Source organism: Centruroides sculpturatus, unplaced genomic scaffold, assembly GCF_000671375.1.
Source record: "Centruroides sculpturatus isolate CEXI.00-Female unplaced genomic scaffold, Cexi_2.0 scaffold538, whole genome shotgun sequence".
Classification (NCBI taxonomy): domain Eukaryota; kingdom Metazoa; phylum Arthropoda; class Arachnida; order Scorpiones; family Buthidae; genus Centruroides; species Centruroides sculpturatus.
The window spans coordinates 32,393-46,393 of record NW_019384775.1 but is presented as its reverse complement, the minus strand read 5'-3'; the positions used below and the strand labels follow the sequence as shown (position 1 = coordinate 46,393).

Here is a 14,001-nt window from a genome sequence, read left to right as displayed (position 1 = left end):
TGTCTTCTAAATCGACACAGATTGTAAATTTAAAATTCTCGAAAACGAAATTCGATTTGATCCATTGCAGAATTTAAATGAGAAAAATTTCAGTGTGTTTTTTATTTCAGTTTTATTCGACGTAAATAAGATATCCTTGTTTATCGATTATATTATATAAATTTTATTTTTTTTAAACAATTTTCAGTTAATAAATAAAATTATCTAAAAAGTTGTTAACGGTTATTGATATAGATATTGATTATAGATATCAATTGATCTAGGCAATAAACATTTATTGTTTACCTTACACTTGGTTTTAAAGGATACAAGTTTATAAATTAATCTTTTTAAAGATTTATATATTTTAAAACTGATTTATGACTACTTTATAGTCATATCTTTTATATTCGAATATTAATAATTATTAAATGCTTTTATTTAACTTGTTTTGTATCATGTCCTCAAATCTTGCAACTGAAATTTCATTCACTTATACTAGTAAGTAAGATAGAAAGCTGATACTTTGAGGACATGCCTACCGTACTTCACGCCCCATATAAAACGCACGGACATATAATACGCACCCTACTTCAGCACAGAATATTTAGGAAAAAGTATTTAGTGTATTTAAGCTACCCCGCGCCTTTGCAGTCGGCCCCAATTATTTTTATTGTATTCTGGTTTAAAAAACAATAATAATAATCTGTTTAATTAAGCAATAACATTTTTATTCAAGAGTTGAGCTAAGTAACGGTTATCTGTAGTCTACTGGTCATTTGGGGAATTCATTAGCCTATGGATAGCAACTTCACATATAAGACGGAGGGTGATTTTTTCAGTCTTTTCTTTGGACAAAAGTTGAGTCTTATATGCCCTAAAATACGGCAAGTCCGAAGATAATGTATTTTAATGATGTTTTAGGGGATGGTCTTACCTTCACATCTTTCCCACTCCGAATCTGATAAACATAACCAAGTGTACTATTTAATTAGTAATATCAATTGGACAAGGATATTTTAGATGTTTGTGTGTAAATTCACTGTAATGATACACTGTATATGGTAGGGCCGTCCCATCTCTACCATTCCCCACCCTTATCTAAAAAAAATAGACCAAAAATATAATTTAATTAGTAACCATATTGTAAATATTTCAGATGTGTGTATGTAAATGCATTGAAGTGGGGTAGGGATGGCCACTCCTGCTCTCGCTATAATGCAAAAATTATCAAAAGTAAAATATAATCAGTAATATCATTTGTAAATATTTTAGATGTAGGCCTATATGTGTAAATACATTGTAATGATGTATGTGGTGAGGGTGGCTCAACCCCAACATTTTTTTTAATGTTGGGGTTGCGTGTTTCTCAACATTTTTTTAGATTATTATTTTAAACATCACTACTACTATTTTATTTTAATTACTAGAATTTTAAGATTGTCTAATTAAAAAATATTCAAGTATTATTAGCATAATTATTTATATAAGCTACCATTTTTACCTTCTTCTCTTTTATATAAGTAATTACTGTATATGCGTTATATTAACCTTCACCCTTAAATAAAGTAAAATCTACGAAAGATCTTGAAATTCTTTTGTGATAATTTCCAGAAATCCATTTACTGAAATTAAATTTTCAAATTATTAACACTTATACAAAAGAATCAGCATTAAACATTTATTCTCGTTATTTTATTAAAAATCAAATTTATTTATTTATTTATTTAGTGGTGTTCCAGAGATTCTAGATGCAAGAAACTCCAGCTTACAGATTTACTAGTATCTCCGGTACAACATATAATGAGAGTTCCTCTTATCCTCAAAGAAATAGAAATGAGAACAGAAAATAGTGATGAACAGAAAATCATTGCCAGTATTCTCGAAGCTGAAGAACATTCGCTAAGTAAATGAACATAGTAATTTAATTAGAAATTAAAACTTAATAAATTAAGTTTATATATTTAATTTTGAATATTTTCATTATTAGACACAAATAATCTTAAGGAAATCTTATAAGTTGATAAATGTATATTAAGAAAATACTGTTTATCAGAGAAAACAATATTTTAAACCAATCGAGATCAAGGAGTATAACCTTAGGAATCTCAGATAATGTTTCTTCATTTCTAGAAATACAATTTCGATTAAAAATAATCGTTACTTCTGTGAATTCATTTTGAAAACTATTTAATCAATAGAATATAAATTATTCAAGTATTGAAACGAAAAATTAATATTTTAATTTGAATTTTATTTCATTTTTTGTGGATAGAAAATGTACATTTGAGATTCAGAATGGCTATTTCATTCTAATATTTAAATTATTTATTCTAAAAGAACTGTTGTTTATTTTGCTGGTCTAAAATATTTCTTTTATTTTCTATTAGACTAAAATAACGTAATTAAAAGTAGAGGAGAAGGTGGTATTATGGAACCCCAATTACATTTTAGTGAATTGTAAACAAGGTATCATACCTACACCCACATTTTTTGTGCGAAAAGTACTGGTAACTATTAAACTAAATGTTCCTAATTGGATTTTTCGCTAGTGTAACTATAAGTATGGTTTTTGAAGGCTTTTGTACAAAAAGTCCGAAAGTAGGCTTAGAGAAAATCGGGTGGTAATATGGAACCTTACTGTATATTTTCAAAAAAATGCTTTAATGTAGCCAAAAACAAATAGGAAAGGACAAAAAATGTTAAATAATTACAAAATTATTTACTCCAATGTATTTTATCGCAAAAATGCTTTTATAATAGAAAAATATGACCTCCATCAACAATATATATTCCAGCAGCTCTTTTTCGATATTCTCAGGAAGAATTGGCTTTCTACCTAGTGTCTTTTTCACAAATTGCTCTGGAGGAATGTCTGCTTGCAAATAGAAAGTTCGGAGGAGTTGAGTTCCATATTACTGTAAAAGCACCAATGGGGTCCGTATTTCACGCATCGCCATCTCGAATTAACTTATGTCTGTCAAGACCAAAATTTAAAAAACGTGAACATCACACAGATTAATATGTACCCCTAAGTCTCTGGAACGGAATACATGCACCAGTGAACCTACAACTACACGATTTATATTTTAAAAATAATTAAATTCACTTAGCATTCAAAACTTGTGAATTTTGAAAAAAACAAATTTGCTGATTAAATACGGACAACTGTTTAACTGAAGTAAAACGGGTTTTCCCCTTGCTATGGATGTCTGCCTAGTTCAGTTCAGCCACATTCCACTACAGTTCGCCTTTATTATCAGTTCGAAATGGGGTGGTTCCATAATACCTGCAGTGTTCCATAATACCACCTTCTCCTCTAATATATAATTTACAGATTAATAATTTATATCAAACGATACATTATCAATTTTTGAATTTTATTATTCTAAATTGAAATAAATAAATATTCTGATTTAGATAACACATTTATTGAAAAACAATTATGGATTTAAAATATTCCTTTAATTTCTTAAGAAATAGAAACATCATTTCTTAAAAATAAGCTTTATAAATGAAATATCGAAACTGTTTTGTTATACAAAATGGTATGAAATTAAATGAATAGTGTAAATTAACATTACGTTATATACTTTTTAGTTATATATTTAATTCCGTTTTATAATATTTCTTTATATATGCTGAAAGTATTAGAATTGATTTGCTCAGTTTGAGTTCGTCAATTGTCAACAATAATTGTTGGCAATTGAAAGCAATATTGAAGTTAAAAACCAGAAAGAGAATTTGCGTTAATAGTCTATATGAAATTTTTGAATATACTAAAGTGACAGCCAAATAATATATAAAATTATTAAGTATTATGCTCAAAATTTAATTAATATATGTAATACTTGTTGAAGTGTAAGTAAAGTAGATTCTGAAAATTTTCATTACAGAATTTCCAAAAAATACACTTGAATTGTGCTTATCTTTTTCTTTTCTTCTTTTTTTGAAAGGCAAAAACTAAGTAAAATTTTAATTATTAAATTTGTAAAATAATGAAAATTTAAGTTTTCATACTCCAAAAATAAGAATTTATCGTTATGCAATATACAGAATATTGAAAAAATAATTTTGTTTAGATGTTTTTTCGTATAATTTTACTTAAATATAGAAGGATACATATTACGAATTTTAGTAGACAATATTTATCGACTGAGCGATTTAAATTTATAGCAAAAATAGATTAATAATGACGGTTATGAAGCCATGTTACGATTTGTAACTTTTTAATTAATTTAATTTCTGCTTTTTCTAATGAGAAAGTTACATGAGAATAATAATAATACACGAATGGATACAATTTCATAAACTATCGAATTGGTAGCGTAATTATAAACTCAAAACGTAGCTTATCATTCTTGTTTGACAGGTTCTAAACAAATCGTAAACTGTCTATTTGCAGATTTCTTCACAAATTAATAAATATTTCCATTTTTCCATTAATCACTATTTGCTTACATCCATTATGTTAATATTACTACAAATGATTAATTTTGCAAGTATTATGACAATCTTTTAAATACTTTGAAAAACCGATTATCTGCAAAATAAAAATGTGCAAGTGTTTAATCAGTAAAGCAACTTTCCAAGCAGAAATTTCTTGTGTGCATAGTATCAAGCGGATGATAAATTACATTTTTTTAATTTATAACTCCATCATGAAACGATTTTTTAATACAAATATTTCTGCTTCTGTATTAAATGTGTGACAAGAATAATTTATAATTGCAGAAATTCAATTTAATATTATAAATTTAAAAGTTAGAAATCGTAACAATATTACTGTTATTTATTAAACATTTTTAAAATCATATCTTAAATATAGTATATAAGTTTTCTAATTTAAAATCAGAAAAATTTAATACTTTTTCCTTGCTGAATGATTTTACTTTAAAGAACTGCTTTAAAGAAATTATTATAAAATAAAAATTACTAAATTTATTTTTTCTGTAAAATAAAATATTGTATTTAGATTTAAATACAATTTTTATTAAGAATCTATTTTGAATTTATTTTTATCAACATTACATAAATTTTCAATATAAACGGATTAAGATCTCTTTTCTGAAGATTTGTTGTTAATTCCTTAGCCGTGAAGTGGCAGGAAATGAGTTATTGCTAATGGCTTTTATTTTGTATCATTCTTTAGGAGAACTAGATGACAAAATGAAGTGGCTAAAGAATTTCGAACGGCTGCTTGAGATACAAAGGAATATCGTATGGCCTTCTGTCACCGAACTCGATCCTAAAGCTTTTATTCCCGAAGTAAATATAAAATATCTTTTTATATTATAGATGAAATATAATTAACTATTTAAATTTATAATTAATTCCTTTTTAGTTTTTACGAGGTCCTCTTGCAAAACAACCTTGTGAACGTTTAATTGTAAGCCCAAGAAGACAGATAATTTTAGAAGGATGTCTTCAACTTCTTGGTAATTTTTGAGTATTTAGCAATTTATTAATATAATATTGGATATTATTAATAATTATTACGTTTAAATTATTAAGAAACAATAATGGAATTACCTTTTTAATGCTTTATATTACTTTAGAAGACCAAACACGTCTGTTAGAAAATATATTTGATGTCAATTTTTAAAGGAAATAAATTTTGTATTTTAATGGTTCAAGTACTCTATAGTATTCATATTCAGTTTCTCGATGTTGTTAATTTTTATTTCGAATAACATTTTCATCCGAATTTTTCATGGCGTGATTTTAAAGTGAAAACACAATGATTGACGTAATAATTGCGAAATGATAAATTATGAAATTGTATAAAACCTCTCTCTTTAGTAAACTCCTTGTCATGATTACGGTTATATTTAATCTAAAATTTCTTAAATATAAAAATATTACTGAATTCTTGGATACATTAGCGGAAATAAATGTTTAGATTTATTTTTCGATAATGTTACGTTAGAACAAACTACTATAAAAAGTATTTTTACAGTGTAGTCAGCTTATTTTATATAGCAATGTAATAAAAATAGCTCAGTTTGCTTTCATTACTTAAGCATAGCTATATTTAATGCTTTTCAAATATCTGAAAATTCAATTTGTTTAATTCGATCAGAATGTGATATTGTTTCCCATTTTTGAAATTCGTATTCTAGTATTAGTTTAATCCGTAATTTTACAACTTTCAAAGAAATTCAATGAAATCTAATTTATGTTAAAATTCTCATAAAAAATTTTGCATTTCAAGTTTTTCTCATCTACTGATATTTTTTGAAAAATTGTTAATTTTACTTACATTAAATCTAACTGTATAATTCCATAATCCCAATATTCTGGATATAGTATCAAACGAAAACATGCCGTTTTCTTCGTGCAATGTAATAAAATTTCATCTGGAATACCAAACATAAACGATTACCGTTTATGTTTGGTATGTTTGGTATAAATGTTATGGTTGACTTACCATAACATTTTTCTTAACATGTTTTGATCTTTACAGACATCATCTTGAAAAATTAGTCATTTATACTGATTGACTGACTCACTGACTGTTTTTTGATGTACCGACACATTTCATTCGGTTTACCTTGTCTTTTGAGTGTGCAGTTCGTTTCAATAACTCATTTTTTGTACACATTACAAATACGTCTGAAAGGGAATATTATAAAAAATGCCATGTATTATTTTTACAATAAATTTAAAAAAATTGCGATATTTTATCTCTTTCAAAATTAAATTTAATAAATAAACTTGTAACGTGTTGAATCGATCAAAGCCACAACTATCTTTCAAGATTACTTCTGAGATTAACCGACTTCGTTTAGTGAGTGTGTGTGTTAAACGAGTATTTGTTTGTTTTGGTTCGTTTACAAACGAATGTCGACAAACATCGACTTTTCGCACCGAGATTACTTTCTGTGTTTATAATCGTTCGTCTACTTTCGGTTCTCGGTACCAAGATTCAAAAATCTCACATTTTTAAATATGAATATTCGTAGAAACGTTTTCATCATTCGAAACACCTTTAGTATTCTGCTTAGAACGGCGACTCTCAAAAGATGAGAAGAAAATGTATGTATAACTCTTATATTTATTAACTGTACTCACTGTGAAAAGTGTTTATGCCTTGATCATTGTTTACTTGTCCAGTTACACGCTCTGTACCTAGCACTTTCTGTACATCAATAAAACTTTCGTTTTTGAAATCTCAACATTACGTTATTTTTATACGTTAATAACTTTTTATCTATTGGGCGATGACACACACGAATTTTTTGCGTCAGCATATCTTTTTACGGTCATTCGGATAAACCAGGTTCGGTTTTCCACCTTTGTCCATAACAGTGTCTTTTCCTGGTGAAGACGTCGCAAGGAAGAACCATTTAAAACTATTGATCATTTAAATTCATTCGTCGATTTTTCATATATGAGTAAATATTTTATGATCTTTAAATGATCATTATTTTTGAATAGATTTCAAAATTATAATTTATTTATATTAGACATTTGAATTAAAAATAATAAATGAAAGAAATTATGTAGTTTCAACATAGAAAAAGCTAAGCCAAGATTTTAGTCAAGTTAATCGAAAAGCGATATTAAACAATACGAATAAAAAACTTGTATTTAATGTATTCTTTTAATTGATAAAGATAAATACAGTTAAATATTATATATAAATTTCAAATTAAGTTTGATTTATATTATGCAAATGAAATAAAATGTTCTCGGTTGTTTTCTTTAAATTGATCATCGAATATTTAGTACACGTTGTACTTTATTCCAATCTTTTGTTTTGATTTGAATGTATACAGTACATACGAATATTCTTATATATTTTTATCGCTTTCTTTAGATGAACTCAAATCGTATGTAATAATTGAATAAAGAATAAAAAGAATCCATAATGTTATTAGAACAAAAAAAAACTTATTTTTGATTTATTGCACAGTTCTAGATTCTCAAATGTTTTGAATGTTGTATCTTTTGAAAATTGATCCAAAATCACAATGCAGCCTTGTTAGTTTGTATTATTATTATTTTTAATATAAATTTAAGATTGTTTTATGATTTATTCTTATTCATTTAAAATAAATTTTACTCATATCTCATGTGCATCTATAATATATTTTAGATATGAAATGATTCGTTGTTTATACAAATGTTAAACACAAATATTTATTTAATTTACATTTAAATGGGAAAAAGTTAAGTGCATTTGGTATGATTCATAGTATGGATATAACTTAATTTGGATACAATTCCAGATAACAATAACAATAAAATTTATATTTTTGGATGAAAAACTCAGTTTTTATTAAAATTATCCGACTTCTATATATTTATTTGTCATATGGATTTCAACTAAATTCTAGTTTTTTATATATTATTTATTATTTTAGCAGCCTGTTTACAAAGGAAAATAAAATTGTGTGGAACTTTAAAATGTTCACTACATTTTAAAAGTTTTTGTTTGCAAAATTGATTTATACAAAATTTGACTCGATCGATTATCTGAAATTGTTTATTTCTTTTCTCTAACCAATAAAGTAAATCGATTTTTTATGTATTATAAATGTTTTCAAAACTTGGAAATCATAAAAAATAAAAATTATAAAATGTAGATTATATAAAATTTATAGAGGTTTGTGCGTTTACGTATTGTTTATAAGTTAACAAAATAATTTATTTTTGTATAATAACTTTATCATAAGAAAATTGAAAAGAATTAAGCGAAAATTAGCTATTTAAAAAAGTTGAAGTTTTTAAACAGATAATTTTCATAAACTTTTAATATAAAATATTTTTATTTAATATTTGCATAAACTTTTCAGATAGTGGAAAACCGATTGAAATGTTTGTCATTCTGTTCGATGATATGTTACTTATTACTAGACGAAAAAAAGGACTTCATAAAAAAGTAAATATTTGTATGATTAACTAGTTGGGTGATTAATTGATTAGCAATTATTATAAACTTAAACAATATAAAATTAATGATAATTTCATTATTTTTAGAAATCTTCCATAACAGAAAATTGGGCAAGTTCATGTAGTAGAGGAAGTAGTTCCGTTCACGAAGGAGGATTCAAATATGTTGTTTATAAGCAACCTCTTTCGTTGGATAGATTTTTTATTCACGACGTTGGTCCGCAGGATTGTTGTGGTATTCCACTCTTATTTTCTTAAATAATTAGAATTTTTAAATTCGAATTTAACTATAGTAGCACTTTAGAATTAAAATATTAAAATATATTATTAAAGCAGATGTTTTTTCAGTTTACAAATACAAATAGTTATAAATGGAATAGTTTTCTAAAATTTTGTTTTTAATTTTATATTTCACATGTTTTAAATCCTTATAACTAAGAAATAATAGGCTATAAATGAAGTTTAAGTTATAAGAAAATTATCGATATCATTTTTCTGAAATAGTTAATCAACCGTAATTTTAATTAGTAAATGCAACAAGAATATAGCAGTTGATCATAATTAAAAGTTTAATAAAATTGAAGACAAAGTCTACCCAAAAGGGAGCATCATTTATTTTCTCCGTGTTCCAGACTATACACAGACAAACATAATTAAAGTACAGTAATACCCCGAGCGATAACCGCGTAAGTCGAATTCGCGTAAGTCGGGGTATAATTTCGCAATTTGTGTAAAATCCAAGTCGGATGTATGTAAACTAATAAATGTTCTCGTTAATCTTATCACGTCTTTTGATTCGTTCACGGTTACAAGAAATGATCACATAGAGTCTCTCGAGTCTCCGTAGATATAAGAAACACAGAAATAAATAACACAAAATAAATTGTAGCTATGCGTCGATTCCGCGCGACACGTCCGAACATGTAAGCCGAACAATAGTGTGGGGGGAGTGAGTAATCAAGAGTTGCGTGGCACTCAAACAAAAGACGAAACCACGAGATTTGAAAATCGCGTAACTCCGGGTTCGCGTAAGTCGGGGTAGCGTAAGTCGAGGTATTACTGTATTCAACGCTATGTGGAAACGTATTCAGTAGTCCAAGAGCAATCAAATTTGATATGGTGACATTTCAGGATACGCAGAAGACATTTCTGTAAAAAGAATTAGTATTAAACTAGCCGCTATGGTATCATGGCACCGTAGGCAACGAAAAAGCATTTTTATTTGTGGGGACACTTAAAAAGTGGTGTTTATCGATGATCTGCTGCATATTTGGCAGCCTTGAAAGACAATATTACACTGCGTGTGAGAAGCATTATAAAGGTCCAATTACAGTCAACCGTTAGAAATGCTGTTCATTACATTCAGGTTTTACACTTTCAGAATTTGGGGGCAACATTGAGCAATACTGTATCCCATGCATTGCTAATGCCTCTATGTAGCATGAGTGTTTTGTACAAATAAAATGTTTATTGTTTACAGTGCAAAAGTGCCATAGTGGCAAGTTTTGGTACTATTTGTTTTACATTACGGAAATATCTTCTGCATGTCCTAAAATGTCACTAATCAGATTTGTTTGTATTTGGACTGAAAAACTGCTTGCTCAGAAAATGTCCTCTGAAGTGCACAAAGGACAGAAAGAGTTTTAAAAAATTTATTCGATTGCCCCATTGTATCTTATAAATCCTAAAAGTATCCTATAAATTTGTCAATTAAATTAAACTTATTTTTTTTAACTCATGAAACTCGAAATATACTTTATAATTCTTTTATCGCTATCTTTTATAATTTTCAATGATAAAAATAAGATTTTTCAATGCAATATATTTTAACTAATAACGTTTTTCAACATTAAGTCATTAACTATTTTAATTGATTAGAAATTGCAATAATTTAAAAAATAATTTGAAACTTTTTGAGAGTAGAATATAAAAATAGTTCTCAATATTAAATCGCGAAAAATTTCTATCATTTTTCTGGATATTTGTATTAGTTCACATATAACTTGCATTGCCATATTTGCTAAAATAGTGCGTAAATCATTGCCAAACTTGTAAATAGTCTAAAATAGAGTAAGTGGCAAAAAGAAATTTCTGATATTAAAATACAGCACGAAATTTCGTAATTTGCGGGAAAATTGTGAAATCTAATAAATGGTTCCGAGGATTTTATTTTTCATATTCTTACTAATAGTCAGATAGCACAATCGGCTGTGCGACCAATAACAAAAATAGTTAATGATTAATAATTTATTATTTCGACACAAATCATAATATACCTAATATTTTTTATTACTTTAAAGCTAAATTTTTATGCTGAATTTTATTTATATTTGATCTATGCTTTTTTTAATTTTAAATATTTTCATAAATTAAATTATTAAAATACACATATCTGGTGCTGATTACAGTAGAGCGTCGTTTATCCGAATCAATTGGGGACTGGGGTTTTTCGGATAACTTATTTTTCGGATAACCAATTATGTACGAAAAAATATATTAATTTATCCCGTGTTGAGATTTTTCTCCATTGCGTGTCGCTTCGAGTTGAATTTTCGTCGATGTTAAGCTTAACGAAGACTATTGTATCGTTAAAAATTATTTTTTTATTTTATACAAACAAAATAAATATATTGAAAAATATAAAAACAATAAAAATTATACTTCAGAAGTTAATTTAGTATAAAAAATATAAAATATTTGAGTAGCCGAAGACATAGCCAAAGATTACAGAGCCACAGCACTGGCGAAAATTTAAATTTGTCGACTGGAATTCCTTCGGATAATCGACGTTTCGGATAACTGACCTTCGGATAAACGACGCTCTACTGTATTTCAAATTGATCTCAGAATCTTCATTGAAAAACACCATTTTAGATTAAATTATTGGGTATTTCGACTAGTTTTGCTAAAATATTAAATTTCATATAATACACAATATTTACTTATTGTAAATATAATAATAAATTTTAAAATACATTATAAAGTAAATTCATTTACTATTTTTTAAGTAATAAGATTAACTTCTTTACAGCCACCAATCTGAAGAATGCTTTTGTACTTGTTTGTCTGAATAGATTTCAACAAATTGTTACAGTACATACTTTTCAAGGCGCTAATGAAACAATAAAGGTAAGGTTTTCTAACGTTACCTGAATTTTCAAGCAAATTTCGTTATATTGATTTCTTTGTCAATGTCTACTTTTAGAGTACTTGGCTTTCTAAATTAAGAGATACAATGGATAGGTGGAAGCGTACTCTACAAAATACAGTATTCAGAAATCAAAGAATAGCTAATACTGCTGTCAAGTAGTTATTCAGTAAAATTTGTATGAATCTGTGATGTTGATGACCAGTATAATAGCGTTACTAAATAATCTTCGTTGCCTCAAGTGCCAAAAATAGAGAATCGATGTTTTTGTTAACATGAAATGAGGGAAAAAAATCAAGGTCTAGTTTTGCCTTCAGAGACTTTTATGATGAATTTTAATTTTTGTATAGTTATTAATGACGGATTCCCGAAAGAGTTGTAAAGACTCGTTGTATCCAAAAACAAGCATTTGGACTAATCATGATAACGACCAATTTTCCATGATGTGATATTCATGCTGAAGAAAATTTTTCAATATCATTTTCTTTGTATTTTTCTTCATCCAAGTTGAAATTAGGAAGATGTTTGATGAGCGTGATTGTATTTATTTCTGGTAATGGTCTTTTTATTCGCGAATCGTTGTGAAAGAAAAGAGAATAGAATGCGCCTCTTCTGTTTAATCGCATTATACGGGCCTATAAAGAAATTAGATGTTAGTTAAAATGGCATTTTAATTTCTCAAATCAGAAATGTTTTATTTTAAAAATCCAAATTGGGCATTGAATCCGATTGGAATTTTTTAAAGAATACAAATTATTTCACCTGCTCAAAATGTGGGCCTACCTTTTTAGAAAGAAAAGTCACTTAGAGTAAATTTTGACAAATTTTAGATTTAAATCTATATTTTGAGAATAAATACCTCTCTTCGCTTTAATCATACCAAGGAGCCTGTGAAAATTTAATCAAATTTTGTTAAGGAAAACATTAAAGAAAATGAGGCTCATATCAATCCGGCTCGGCTCCGATATTTTTGCTAATAAATGTCCCAGTTTTGTTCCTTTTTCTCTAAAATGTTTTTCTATGTTACGAAAATAGATCGCGTTACATTGTTCGTCCTGCCTTTCTAATGGAAATAATCATTTCTGTTGTGTATTTATATAGTTCTGAACTTGATACTGAATAATACAGTAAAATGCTGTATACAACGTAAAATATAAATATACACAAACTTATATATATATATATATATAAATATATGCTGAGATGCCTTACTATAATAAAGAAAATATGGAAAAATAAAATATTTTTCAAATTAATTATAAAATAATATTTAAAATTTTTATATTTCAAATTTATTTCTCTTTTATCTAAAATACTCCAATTTGATCTATAAGAAAAGCATTCTATGAAGAGTACATTTTTTTTCTTTTATCTTCCTTTTGAATAAAAACAATTTCAACTTATCGTGTTGTATAAACTTGAAATAAAAATTTAAGAATATTAAGTTTCGTCTTGTTCATTTAAATATTAAATTATTAAAGAAACTTATACAAATAAAGAAACAAAACAACTCAATTATTTACTTATATATATAATTTTTTGGCTATGATTTGTCAAGATAGAAAAAGATATTAACAACTTAGTTAACAGACCATATTAAATTAAAATTTATGCCAACATTTTGTTAATTAAATAGTGAAACTTTTGAAATAAATATTTTTCATTTAAATTAATTCATAATTCCTATTTAAATTATTACGTTAAATTTAACCATATAATAGTTATAAATATAGTCTACTTAAAAATCAAGAAATTTATATACGATTTAATAACTTTTACGAAATTATTTTATTCTATACTCATATACATATTATATTACGTAGCTTATTTAAATACTGTATTTTATACTGTTATACGTAGAGCGAATTCAAAATGATGTCATTATGTTGTATGGAAATTTCGGCGCTTGCTGATATAACATAAATGTTAAACGTTCTTTCAGTGCACAAATTCACATCCTGTTCATACATAATATG

At 26.6% G+C, this 14,001-nt stretch overlaps 1 protein-coding gene across 4 annotated transcripts in view; it reads left to right on the top strand.

The window, feature by feature from the left end:
* LOC111629076 (pleckstrin homology domain-containing family G member 5-like) overlaps nucleotides 1-13,267 on the top strand; it is a 150,860-nt gene extending 137,593 nt beyond the window's left edge. For 3 of the 4 annotated variants that reach the window (XM_023372938.1, XM_023372939.1, XM_023372940.1), the window contains 7 exons: nucleotides 1,711-1,885; nucleotides 5,132-5,247; nucleotides 5,324-5,417; nucleotides 8,781-8,866; nucleotides 8,965-9,112; nucleotides 11,909-12,006; nucleotides 12,083-13,266. In XM_023372938.1, the coding sequence (XP_023228706.1) occupies nucleotides 1,711-1,885; nucleotides 5,132-5,247; nucleotides 5,324-5,417; nucleotides 8,781-8,866; nucleotides 8,965-9,112; nucleotides 11,909-12,006; nucleotides 12,083-12,187 (822 nt within the window). In that variant the 3' untranslated portion in view covers nucleotides 12,188-13,266. Of the gene's footprint in view, nucleotides 1-1,710; nucleotides 1,886-5,131; nucleotides 5,248-5,323; nucleotides 5,418-8,780; nucleotides 8,867-8,964; nucleotides 9,113-11,908; nucleotides 12,007-12,082 lie in introns of all 4 variants that reach the window. The other variant, XM_023372937.1, reaches the window with a different exon arrangement.
* The last annotated feature ends 734 nt before the right edge of the window (nucleotides 13,268-14,001 follow it).